This window comes from Habropoda laboriosa, unplaced genomic scaffold, assembly GCF_001263275.1.
Source record: "Habropoda laboriosa isolate 0110345459 unplaced genomic scaffold, ASM126327v1 scaffold102, whole genome shotgun sequence".
Taxonomy (NCBI): Eukaryota; Metazoa; Arthropoda; class Insecta; order Hymenoptera; family Apidae; genus Habropoda; species Habropoda laboriosa.
The window spans coordinates 2,144,162-2,158,827 of NW_017100262.1; the positions used below are offsets into that span (position 1 = coordinate 2,144,162).

The window sequence follows — 14,666 nt, forward strand, 5'->3', positions numbered from 1 at the left end:
CGTTGACCAGCCGGCCCGTATACTATTTCCGCGGTAATTACGTATTCGAGCCGCGTCCGAGTTTCATTACGCGACAGAGAGCCACCGATCGACAATTCGCCAACACACCGGAGCGTCGTTTTATCGATCCCGATCCACGATGCGCGCGCATCTAGATCGATAGCTTTGTTTTCCTTTCGGACTCTATCACGTGTACGAATAAATAATTCACGTGTCTTCTTAACGCATCGCTAAACCAATGAATCGCAGTTAACCCTTTTCATTGTCTATTTGCGCGTTGAAAATTCATCTAAACTCGGTTTGTGAAGTCTGTTGACGCACTTCAATTTTTTTTCTCTGCGTGTTGATAAAAATTCAATTAAATTTAATATTTAAGTTTATATTTATTAAATAATATTTTAATGTAAAATTGAATATTTCTGTTTTCTCTTTTATATTTTTTATTACGGGCAGAGTGTTGTTTATTGAGCTACGCTAGGTGCTCGAATTTTCTATTTTCTATTTTAATTTTCCATTTTCTAATTTAGATTCAATACGCTTTCCCTCCGAATTTTCACTGAATAAACTCTAATTCACGAAGATCTCGATATCTACTAATGTCGAGCGACTTTTTGCCAAAAATTGCCAAAAAGATTTCTAGAATAATTGCTAAAAATCCCTGTCATAAAAATTAATAACGCAAAACTGACCCACGCTTCGTTATATCTAACACTATCACAAACCAGAACATCTGAGAATAGTGCAGTAAAACCAAGTATCATTCATCGCGAATTGGCATAGTTTCACTTTTCGTTTAAAACCCACAACTCTCGGGAACGTTCTAGGAAACGTCGAAACACTATCGCGATAAACAACGAATACGAGACGAAGCTTGTAAATTAACTTCTTCACACCCGCTGTATTAGGAAACAGCAGCATTGCGAAACGAGTAGAATTTCGTGAATGGTAGGGTTCAAGTGGAGAGAGACTCATTCACTTCTCTGAATACTATCGATAAACTGATAATGTTCGAACGTTTTTGCGACACACCGGGTAACCTGAATTGTCAGCGCCGAAATGAAAAAGGCAACGTCGTCGGCAATGGGTATGAATCACGGGCAGAATTTCGCTGCGACGTCATGTCCCGCAATTAACCTGCGAGGTTGACGTTGTCGGCGAAAAATTGCACAAGTCGGACCTCGGCTCGACGTCGCCATTTCCTTCGCGAGTCACCGTTAATTGCGTTCGTCGCGTTTGCACAACGCTCCGCGATACGTCGCAACGTACAACGATTAAAAAAAGAAAGAGAAAAGATCAACAAAATTAAACAAATCTAAGCGTTTCACTTAACACCGATTCCTCCCGGTAATCCTCAGGCTAAATCCCTCGATAAATCACCGGTGATCCCTTATCTCCAAGTAAACAGCGTGAAACGATCGAACAACGTTCGACACACGGTCGAACAAACGGTCGGAACGCGGTAAAAAATCCAAGGAAGAAAGGAGAGAAAGGTGCAACGTGGATTGAACTACTCACCGATCGACGCGAACTTGAATCTCTTGATCCTGGGCAGCGTGGCAGTAGTGCAGGCGCGCGTCAAGGCTGGCATGCTGCTCTCTCGCTCTAACAAAGTGTTCGGACGTGACGACGAGCTGGACGATGCTTCCAGTTCTGGGACAGCGGCTCGTTTGACGGCTCTTTCCTCGGTGCCAGTCACCTCTACGGCTAATGAACGCATCCTCAGTTGACGCGTGTAATCGCGTGACGTGTGTATGGTGTGCTGTGTCATTAAGCCGCGTCTGTGTGTGTCATTAGCTGATTACAAGATTTCACCGTAACCAAAACAACTGACCGGCACGCGAACCGCAAATCAGGAAGTGACCATTTTCGCGGTGGCATTCTCCATTTCCCTCGTCACCGTAAATCTCCACAATTTCACCGGCGAATTTACCTTTGGAACACCCCGTGTACCTTAATTCGCGAAATTTCAAATTTACCCGGGCATCAAATTGGTTTTCTGAGGTAATACAATCTTCTGATACACGGGTGTCTCCTTTCAATTCACGAAAGTTGAAGATTTGCGGAGGCTTGAAAGGTCAAGCTTCTTTCCGGAGAGAATCGGGCAGAGTTGAAGATATTCTATGTAAATCTCGACAATTTGGACGAGTTCAACAGTGAATTTACCTTTGGAACACCCTGTATACTTCGTTTAGCGAAATTTCAAAGTTAGCAAAGCATCGAATTGGGTTTTTCAATCGATAGAATCTTTCGATACACAGGGTGCCTTCTTTGAATTCGCCAAAGTTCAAGATTTACGGAGTCATCGAAGGTCAAGTTTCTTTCCGGAGAGGTTCACGTGGAGTTGAAGATATTCTAACACGAAGGTCGTTCGAGATTATATATAGTCCGTTTTCACTTGCGATTTTCTGCATCGGCAACCTTAAACGACCTTCCGCGTACGATCGTTCCTTGAACCGAAGGAGAAAGTTGTACAACCTCGGGAGGCCTTCCATTTTCCTCGAGTTCCCGGGTGAAATAATTCCAGGATCGATTGCTTATGGCAACGACTCTAGAATCTACCACCAGGTGGCTATTGTTCACGGCAAGTTCTTCATCGATTCCTTGCCTATATAAACCCTCCTTAGCCATAATAGGACCGTTTCACTCGACACCTTGAAGTATTTCTGTACTACTTAGTCAAGTTTAACGTATATACCGACGTCGAACCTCCTCGAATTCATCGGTCTGGTGAGAAATTCTATTAATAAAATTGATCAACAGGTCTGTAAATTCACGGGTGTACCACCGATCGTTCATCGAAACACTTTGCAGTTTTGCTTGCTGCTGCTTACGCTGCAAGATGTTCTCGTTGGAAAGAAAAGAATTTGTTGACCCAACGATTTCTTCTTCGGTGCAAGTAAAAGGCAGTGTGAACGGTGTTTGCTTGTTCGACGTGTCTTTTGTAAATGCAAACGAGAGCGAATGGCAGTGTATTTTCGGCACGAGAGAACGACCTCGAACGATGAAATTTCCATGACTCGCTCTGGATCGTCATTGGAAAGACACGTGAGATGCAGATGTTTCACGATGAACACGCTATAACAGACATCGTAACGTCAACTTACGATACTCGGAAGATTACACCAAGAATATTTACGCTTTATATGGAATGTTTCGATAATTTGTAATCTCTATTCGTGTAACGTGATGTATAAATGTGAATCGATTATTCATCGTGTTGCTTGAAACGGCGTGGTACGACAAAGTGCAATCGCGATGTTTTGCACGCACTATTACAGATAAGATTAAACGTTCAACGTTCTATTTTGCCGAGGTGACGATCTTCCGCGTTGTTTTCGTCGCGTGAAACTGCTGCATCAGCGTGAAACGTCATCTTTATGGAAACGAGGACTCGATTTCTAATTCACTCGGGGGTTTCCGTGATTGTATTGAAGAAATTTTATTTGGTGACGTGAGAAACGAATTCTGAGGTAATCTGAGTGTGTGCGTGATATATTGCTCGATTCGTGATAACAGAGGAAGAGAGGGAAATTGTCGAATTTTGTAATTGAGCGTCTTCTTGACCTTCATCTTGAGTGAGGTGTTAATTATTCTCCAAAAGAATTATATAAAAAAATAGACACTTCAGACCGTAATTTAATTACTATACCAAAAGATAATCTATCAAACTGTTCTCCAAAAGAATTATTCAAAAGAATACACTCTTAAGATCATTTAATTCCTATACCAAAGGATGATCTATCAAACTATTCCCCAAAAGAATTATTAAAAAATTTGATACTTAAAATCATCAATTAATTACTATACCTAAAGATAATTTATCAAACTGTTCTCCAAAAGAAGTATTTAAAAAATACACACGTAAGATCATCACTTAATTGCTATACCAAAGGATAGTCTATCAAACTATCTTCCAAAAGAATTATTTAAAAAAATACACACTCAAGATCATCACTTAATTCCTATACCAAAGGATGATCTATCAAACTATTTTTCAAAAGAATTATTTAAAAAATTTGATACTTAAAATCATCAATTAATTACTATACCTAAAGATAATTTATCAAACTGTTCTCCAAAAGAAGTATTTAAAAAATACACACGTAAGATCATCACTTAATTGCTATACCAAAGGATAGTCTATCAAACTATCTTCCAAAAGAATTATTTAAAAAAATACACACTCAAGATCATCACTTAATTGCTATACCAAAGGATAGTCTATCAAACTATCTTCCAAAAGAATTATTTAAAAAAATACACACTCAAGATCATCACTTAATTGCTATACCAAAGGATAGTCTATCAAACTATCTTCCAAAAGAATTATTTAAAAAAATACACACTCAAGATCATCACTTAATTGCTATACCAAAGGATAGTCTATCAAACTATCTTCCAAAAGAATTATTTAAAAAAATACACACTCAAGATCATCACTTAATTGCTATACCAAAGGATAGTCTATCAAACTATCTTCCAAAAGAATTATTTAAAAAAATACACACTCAAGATCATCACTTAATTGCTATACCAAAGGATAGTCTATCAAACTATCTTCCAAAAGAATTATTTAAAAAAATACACACTCAAGATCATCACTTAATTGCTATACCAAAGGATAGTCTATCAAACTATCTTCCAAAAGAATTATTTAAAAGAATACACACTCAAGATCATCACTTAATTGCTATACCAAAGGATAGTCTATCAAACTATCTTCCAAAAGAATTATTTAAAAGAATACACACTCAAGATCATCACTTAATTGCTATACCAAAGGATAGTCTATCAAACTATCTTCCAAAAGAATTATTTAAAAGAATACACACTCAAGATCATCACTTAATTGCTATACCAAAGGATAGTCTATCAAACTATCTTCCAAAAGAATTATTTAAAAGAATACACACTCAAGATCATCACTTAATTGCTATACCAAAGGATAGTCTATCAAACTATCTTCCAAAAGAATTATTTAAAAGAATACACACTCAAGATCATCACTTAATTGCTATACCAAAGGATAGTCTATCAAACTATCTTCCAAAAGAATTATTTAAAAGAATACACACTCAAGATCATCACTTAATTGCTATACCAAAGGATAGTCTATCAAACTATCTTCCAAAAGAATTATTTAAAAGAATACACACTCAAGATCATCACTTAATTGCTATACCAAAGGATAGTCTATCAAACTATCTTCCAAAAGAATTATTTAAAAGAATACACACTCAAGATCATCACTTAATTGCTATACCAAAGGATAGTCTATCAAACTATCTTCCAAAAGAATTATTTAAAAGAATACACACTCAAGATCATCACTTAATTGCTATACCAAAGGATAGTCTATCAAACTATCTTCCAAAAGAATTATTTAAAAGAATACACACTCAAGATCATCACTTAATTGCTATACCAAAGGATAGTCTATCAAACTATCTTCCAAAAGAATTATTTAAAAGAATACACACTCAAGATCATCACTTAATTGCTATACCAAAGGATAGTCTATCAAACTATCTTCCAAAAGAATTATTTAAAAGAATACACACTCAAGATCATCACTTAATTGCTATACCAAAGGATAGTCTATCAAACTATCTTCCAAAAGAATTATTTAAAAGAATACACACTCAAGATCATCACTTAATTGCTATACCAAAGGATAGTCTATCAAACTATCTTCCAAAAGAATTATTTAAAAGAATACACACTCAAGATCATCACTTAATTGCTATACCAAAGGATAGTCTATCAAACTATCTTCCAAAAGAATTATTTAAAAGAATACACACTCAAGATCATCACTTAATTGCTATACCAAAGGATAGTCTATCAAACTATCTTCCAAAAGAATTATTTAAAAGAATACACACTCAAGATCATCACTTAATTGCTATACCAAAGGATAGTCTATCAAACTATCTTCCAAAAGAATTATTTAAAAGAATACACACTCAAGATCATCACTTAATTGCTATACCAAAGGATAGTCTATCAAACTATCTTCCAAAAGAATTATTTAAAAGAATACACACTCAAGATCATCACTTAATTGCTATACCAAAGGATAGTCTATCAAACTATCTTCCAAAAGAATTATTTAAAAGAATACACACTCAAGATCATCACTTAATTGCTATACCAAAGGATAGTCTATCAAACTATCTTCCAAAAGAATTATTTAAAAGAATACACACTCAAGATCATCACTTAATTGCTATACCAAAGGATAGTCTATCAAACTATCTTCCAAAAGAATTATTTAAAAGAATACACACTCAAGATCATCACTTAATTGCTATACCAAAGGATAGTCTATCAAACTATCTTCCAAAAGAATTATTTAAAAGAATACACACTCAAGATCATCACTTAATTGCTATACCAAAGGATAGTCTATCAAACTATCTTCCAAAAGAATTATTTAAAAGAATACACACTCAAGATCATCACTTAATTGCTATACCAAAGGATAGTCTATCAAACTATCTTCCAAAAGAATTATTTAAAAGAATACACACTCAAGATCATCACTTAATTGCTATACCAAAGGATAGTCTATCAAACTATCTTCCAAAAGAATTATTTAAAAGAATACACACTCAAGATCATCACTTAATTGCTATACCAAAGGATAGTCTATCAAACTATCTTCCAAAAGAATTATTTAAAAGAATACACACTCAAGATCATCACTTAATTGCTATACCAAAGGATAGTCTATCAAACTATCTTCCAAAAGAATTATTTAAAAGAATACACACTCAAGATCATCACTTAATTGCTATACCAAAGGATAGTCTATCAAACTATCTTCCAAAAGAATTATTTAAAAGAATACACACTCAAGATCATCACTTAATTGCTATACCAAAGGATAGTCTATCAAACTATCTTCCAAAAGAATTATTTAAAAGAATACACACTCAAGATCATCACTTAATTGCTATACCAAAGGATAGTCTATCAAACTATCTTCCAAAAGAATTATTTAAAAGAATACACACTCAAGATCATCACTTAATTGCTATACCAAAGGATAGTCTATCAAACTATCTTCCAAAAGAATTATTTAAAAGAATACACACTCAAGATCATCACTTAATTGCTATACCAAAGGATAGTCTATCAAACTATCTTCCAAAAGAATTATTTAAAAGAATACACACTCAAGATCATCACTTAATTGCTATACCAAAGGATAGTCTATCAAACTATCTTCCAAAAGAATTATTTAAAAGAATACACACTCAAGATCATCACTTAATTGCTATACCAAAGGATAGTCTATCAAACTATCTTCCAAAAGAATTATTTAAAAGAATACACACTCAAGATCATCACTTAATTGCTATACCAAAGGATAGTCTATCAAACTATCTTCCAAAAGAATTATTTAAAAGAATACACACTCAAGATCATCACTTAATTGCTATACCAAAGGATAGTCTATCAAACTATCTTCCAAAAGAATTATTTAAAAGAATACACACTCAAGATCATCACTTAATTGCTATACCAAAGGATAGTCTATCAAACTATCTTCCAAAAGAATTATTTAAAAGAATACACACTCAAGATCATCACTTAATTGCTATACCAAAGGATAGTCTATCAAACTATCTTCCAAAAGAATTATTTAAAAGAATACACACTCAAGATCATCACTTAATTGCTATACCAAAGGATAGTCTATCAAACTATCTTCCAAAAGAATTATTTAAAAGAATACACACTCAAGATCATCACTTAATTGCTATACCAAAGGATAGTCTATCAAACTATCTTCCAAAAGAATTATTTAAAAGAATACACACTCAAGATCATCACTTAATTGCTATACCAAAGGATAGTCTATCAAACTATCTTCCAAAAGAATTATTTAAAAGAATACACACTCAAGATCATCACTTAATTGCTATACCAAAGGATAGTCTATCAAACTATCTTCCAAAAGAATTATTTAAAAGAATACACACTCAAGATCATCACTTAATTGCTATACCAAAGGATAGTCTATCAAACTATCTTCCAAAAGAATTATTTAAAAGAATACACACTCAAGATCATCACTTAATTGCTATACCAAAGGATAGTCTATCAAACTATCTTCCAAAAGAATTATTTAAAAGAATACACACTCAAGATCATCACTTAATTGCTATACCAAAGGATAGTCTATCAAACTATCTTCCAAAAGAATTATTTAAAAGAATACACACTCAAGATCATCACTTAATTGCTATACCAAAGGATAGTCTATCAAACTATCTTCCAAAAGAATTATTTAAAAGAATACACACTCAAGATCATCACTTAATTGCTATACCAAAGGATAGTCTATCAAACTATCTTCCAAAAGAATTATTTAAAAGAATACACACTCAAGATCATCACTTAATTGCTATACCAAAGGATAGTCTATCAAACTATCTTCCAAAAGAATTATTTAAAAGAATACACACTCAAGATCATCACTTAATTGCTATACCAAAGGATAGTCTATCAAACTATCTTCCAAAAGAATTATTTAAAAGAATACACACTCAAGATCATCACTTAATTGCTATACCAAAGGATAGTCTATCAAACTATCTTCCAAAAGAATTATTTAAAAGAATACACACTCAAGATCATCACTTAATTGCTATACCAAAGGATAGTCTATCAAACTATCTTCCAAAAGAATTATTTAAAAGAATACACACTCAAGATCATCACTTAATTGCTATACCAAAGGATAGTCTATCAAACTATCTTCCAAAAGAATTATTTAAAAGAATACACACTCAAGATCATCACTTAATTGCTATACCAAAGGATAGTCTATCAAACTATCTTCCAAAAGAATTATTTAAAAGAATACACACTCAAGATCATCACTTAATTGCTATACCAAAGGATAGTCTATCAAACTATCTTCCAAAAGAATTATTTAAAAGAATACACACTCAAGATCATCACTTAATTGCTATACCAAAGGATAGTCTATCAAACTATCTTCCAAAAGAATTATTTAAAAGAATACACACTCAAGATCATCACTTAATTGCTATACCAAAGGATAGTCTATCAAACTATCTTCCAAAAGAATTATTTAAAAGAATACACACTCAAGATCATCACTTAATTGCTATACCAAAGGATAGTCTATCAAACTATCTTCCAAAAGAATTATTTAAAAGAATACACACTCAAGATCATCACTTAATTGCTATACCAAAGGATAGTCTATCAAACTATCTTCCAAAAGAATTATTTAAAAGAATACACACTCAAGATCATCACTTAATTGCTATACCAAAGGATAGTCTATCAAACTATCTTCCAAAAGAATTATTTAAAAGAATACACACTCAAGATCATCACTTAATTGCTATACCAAAGGATAGTCTATCAAACTATCTTCCAAAAGAATTATTTAAAAGAATACACACTCAAGATCATCACTTAATTGCTATACCAAAGGATAGTCTATCAAACTATCTTCCAAAAGAATTATTTAAAAGAATACACACTCAAGATCATCACTTAATTGCTATACCAAAGGATAGTCTATCAAACTATCTTCCAAAAGAATTATTTAAAAGAATACACACTCAAGATCATCACTTAATTGCTATACCAAAGGATAGTCTATCAAACTATCTTCCAAAAGAATTATTTAAAAGAATACACACTCAAGATCATCACTTAATTGCTATACCAAAGGATAGTCTATCAAACTATCTTCCAAAAGAATTATTTAAAAGAATACACACTCAAGATCATCACTTAATTGCTATACCAAAGGATAGTCTATCAAACTATCTTCCAAAAGAATTATTTAAAAGAATACACACTCAAGATCATCACTTAATTGCTATACCAAAGGATAGTCTATCAAACTATCTTCCAAAAGAATTATTTAAAAGAATACACACTCAAGATCATCACTTAATTGCTATACCAAAGGATAGTCTATCAAACTATCTTCCAAAAGAATTATTTAAAAGAATACACACTCAAGATCATCACTTAATTGCTATACCAAAGGATAGTCTATCAAACTATCTTCCAAAAGAATTATTTAAAAGAATACACACTCAAGATCATCACTTAATTGCTATACCAAAGGATAGTCTATCAAACTATCTTCCAAAAGAATTATTTAAAAGAATACACACTCAAGATCATCACTTAATTGCTATACCAAAGGATAGTCTATCAAACTATCTTCCAAAAGAATTATTTAAAAGAATACACACTCAAGATCATCACTTAATTGCTATACCAAAGGATAGTCTATCAAACTATCTTCCAAAAGAATTATTTAAAAGAATACACACTCAAGATCATCACTTAATTGCTATACCAAAGGATAGTCTATCAAACTATCTTCCAAAAGAATTATTTAAAAGAATACACACTCAAGATCATCACTTAATTGCTATACCAAAGGATAGTCTATCAAACTATCTTCCAAAAGAATTATTTAAAAGAATACACACTCAAGATCATCACTTAATTGCTATACCAAAGGATAGTCTATCAAACTATCTTCCAAAAGAATTATTTAAAAGAATACACACTCAAGATCATCACTTAATTGCTATACCAAAGGATAGTCTATCAAACTATCTTCCAAAAGAATTATTTAAAAGAATACACACTCAAGATCATCACTTAATTGCTATACCAAAGGATAGTCTATCAAACTATCTTCCAAAAGAATTATTTAAAAGAATACACACTCAAGATCATCACTTAATTGCTATACCAAAGGATAGTCTATCAAACTATCTTCCAAAAGAATTATTTAAAAGAATACACACTCAAGATCATCACTTAATTGCTATACCAAAGGATAGTCTATCAAACTATCTTCCAAAAGAATTATTTAAAAGAATACACACTCAAGATCATCACTTAATTGCTATACCAAAGGATAGTCTATCAAACTATCTTCCAAAAGAATTATTTAAAAGAATACACACTCAAGATCATCACTTAATTGCTATACCAAAGGATAGTCTATCAAACTATCTTCCAAAAGAATTATTTAAAAGAATACACACTCAAGATCATCACTTAATTGCTATACCAAAGGATAGTCTATCAAACTATCTTCCAAAAGAATTATTTAAAAGAATACACACTCAAGATCATCACTTAATTGCTATACCAAAGGATAGTCTATCAAACTATCTTCCAAAAGAATTATTTAAAAGAATACACACTCAAGATCATCACTTAATTGCTATACCAAAGGATAGTCTATCAAACTATCTTCCAAAAGAATTATTTAAAAGAATACACACTCAAGATCATCACTTAATTGCTATACCAAAGGATAGTCTATCAAACTATCTTCCAAAAGAATTATTTAAAAGAATACACACTCAAGATCATCACTTAATTGCTATACCAAAGGATAGTCTATCAAACTATCTTCCAAAAGAATTATTTAAAAGAATACACACTCAAGATCATCACTTAATTGCTATACCAAAGGATAGTCTATCAAACTATCTTCCAAAAGAATTATTTAAAAGAATACACACTCAAGATCATCACTTAATTGCTATACCAAAGGATAGTCTATCAAACTATCTTCCAAAAGAATTATTTAAAAGAATACACACTCAAGATCATCACTTAATTGCTATACCAAAGGATAGTCTATCAAACTATCTTCCAAAAGAATTATTTAAAAGAATACACACTCAAGATCATCACTTAATTGCTATACCAAAGGATAGTCTATCAAACTATCTTCCAAAAGAATTATTTAAAAGAATACACACTCAAGATCATCACTTAATTGCTATACCAAAGGATAGTCTATCAAACTATCTTCCAAAAGAATTATTTAAAAGAATACACACTCAAGATCATCACTTAATTGCTATACCAAAGGATAGTCTATCAAACTATCTTCCAAAAGAATTATTTAAAAGAATACACACTCAAGATCATCACTTAATTGCTATACCAAAGGATAGTCTATCAAACTATCTTCCAAAAGAATTATTTAAAAGAATACACACTCAAGATCATCACTTAATTGCTATACCAAAGGATAGTCTATCAAACTATCTTCCAAAAGAATTATTTAAAAGAATACACACTCAAGATCATCACTTAATTGCTATACCAAAGGATAGTCTATCAAACTATCTTCCAAAAGAATTATTTAAAAGAATACACACTCAAGATCATCACTTAATTGCTATACCAAAGGATAGTCTATCAAACTATCTTCCAAAAGAATTATTTAAAAGAATACACACTCAAGATCATCACTTAATTGCTATACCAAAGGATAGTCTATCAAACTATCTTCCAAAAGAATTATTTAAAAGAATACACACTCAAGATCATCACTTAATTGCTATACCAAAGGATAGTCTATCAAACTATCTTCCAAAAGAATTATTTAAAAGAATACACACTCAAGATCATCACTTAATTGCTATACCAAAGGATAGTCTATCAAACTATCTTCCAAAAGAATTATTTAAAAGAATACACACTCAAGATCATCACTTAATTGCTATACCAAAGGATAGTCTATCAAACTATCTTCCAAAAGAATTATTTAAAAGAATACACACTCAAGATCATCACTTAATTGCTATACCAAAGGATAGTCTATCAAACTATCTTCCAAAAGAATTATTTAAAAGAATACACACTCAAGATCATCACTTAATTGCTATACCAAAGGATAGTCTATCAAACTATCTTCCAAAAGAATTATTTAAAAGAATACACACTCAAGATCATCACTTAATTGCTATACCAAAGGATAGTCTATCAAACTATCTTCCAAAAGAATTATTTAAAAGAATACACACTCAAGATCATCACTTAATTGCTATACCAAAGGATAGTCTATCAAACTATCTTCCAAAAGAATTATTTAAAAGAATACACACTCAAGATCATCACTTAATTGCTATACCAAAGGATAGTCTATCAAACTATCTTCCAAAAGAATTATTTAAAAGAATACACACTCAAGATCATCACTTAATTGCTATACCAAAGGATAGTCTATCAAACTATCTTCCAAAAGAATTATTTAAAAGAATACACACTCAAGATCATCACTTAATTGCTATACCAAAGGATAGTCTATCAAACTATCTTCCAAAAGAATTATTTAAAAGAATACACACTCAAGATCATCACTTAATTGCTATACCAAAGGATAGTCTATCAAACTATCTTCCAAAAGAATTATTTAAAAGAATACACACTCAAGATCATCACTTAATTGCTATACCAAAGGATAGTCTATCAAACTATCTTCCAAAAGAATTATTTAAAAGAATACACACTCAAGATCATCACTTAATTGCTATACCAAAGGATAGTCTATCAAACTATCTTCCAAAAGAATTATTTAAAAGAATACACACTCAAGATCATCACTTAATTGCTATACCAAAGGATAGTCTATCAAACTATCTTCCAAAAGAATTATTTAAAAGAATACACACTCAAGATCATCACTTAATTGCTATACCAAAGGATAGTCTATCAAACTATCTTCCAAAAGAATTATTTAAAAGAATACACACTTAAGATCATCACTTAATTGCTATACCAAAGGATAGTCTATCAAACTATCTTCCAAAAAAATTATTTAAAAGAATACACACTCAAGATCATCACTTAATTGCTATACCAAAAGATGATCTATCAAACTATTTTTCAAAAGAATTATTAAAAAATATGATACTTAAAATCATCAATTAATTACTATACCTAAAGATAGTCTATCAAACTATCTTCCAAAAGAACTATTTAAAAAGATACACACTTAAAATCAGCATTTAATTACTACCCCACAAATCCCCAAATTGATTCAACTATTGAATAAACTATACATCGATCGATATTACCACGATCATCTAATTTACTCAACACTGTCAAATCCTCCAAACCAGAAAATACACTGCCTTAAATCCAAAAAAAAGTAGCCTGCGACACAACGTAACCAGCACAATCAGTCTCGATCCAGCAGGATCGGAAAAAAGTCGAAAGGAAACGAAAAAAAAAAAAGAAGGTGAAAGACGAGAGCAAGATGAAATCTGAAAAATAGTCCGACACGTCGTTCAGGTTTCGCGGCTTAACGACTGACAAACACAGGCCACGTGGACCGAGGTGGACTTACTCATCGACGACGGTCTCTTCACAGACGTCCCGGCGAGCAACAGGCCCAACGATGCTTTGCCACGATGGTTCACCGGCGACTGCGCCGCTCCACGGCCAGCCAGAGATATCTTTGCGCTCATCCTCGTGGTGGCTGCCGATTCCTGCGATCCTGACTCACGTACCGGGAAGTAGAGCTCGGAGGTCGAGCTGGCATACCTCCTCGTTAAATCACCTTGGACCTTCTAGATCTCGATCTGGACCGCTGATACGTTTCCCTACGTCCTCCGTGGCTCTCCTCGACGCTCGCTGAGGATCTGCAAGAGGTCAACGTGTAGAGAATGTTGCTCGAAGGGAGTTCAACGAAGGTTTCTAGTTTTTAGCGTAGGAAAATTAGATCACCGTCGATTTTGATGGGAAACTGAGTTCAGAATCGTTCAAATGGAAATCTTTCGAAATTCCGAGGATGTTCAGGATTGGAAACGTTCGCTACTTCCGACGTTTGATGTCGG

General features: G+C 32.8%; 1 protein-coding gene across 1 annotated transcript in view; it reads right to left on the reverse strand.

Annotated features, from left to right (window-relative positions):
• LOC108572995 (dual specificity protein phosphatase 10) overlaps positions 1 to 14,297 on the reverse strand; it is a 100,911-nt gene extending 86,614 nt beyond the window's left edge. The window contains exons 1-2 of the mRNA XM_017935342.1: positions 14,177 to 14,297; positions 1,516 to 1,704 (exon numbers count right to left, since the gene is read on the reverse strand). Coding sequence (XP_017790831.1) covers positions 1,516 to 1,704; positions 14,177 to 14,297 — 310 coding nt within the window. The remainder of the gene's footprint in view (positions 1 to 1,515; positions 1,705 to 14,176) is intronic.
• Between the last annotated feature and the right edge of the window lie 369 nt (positions 14,298 to 14,666).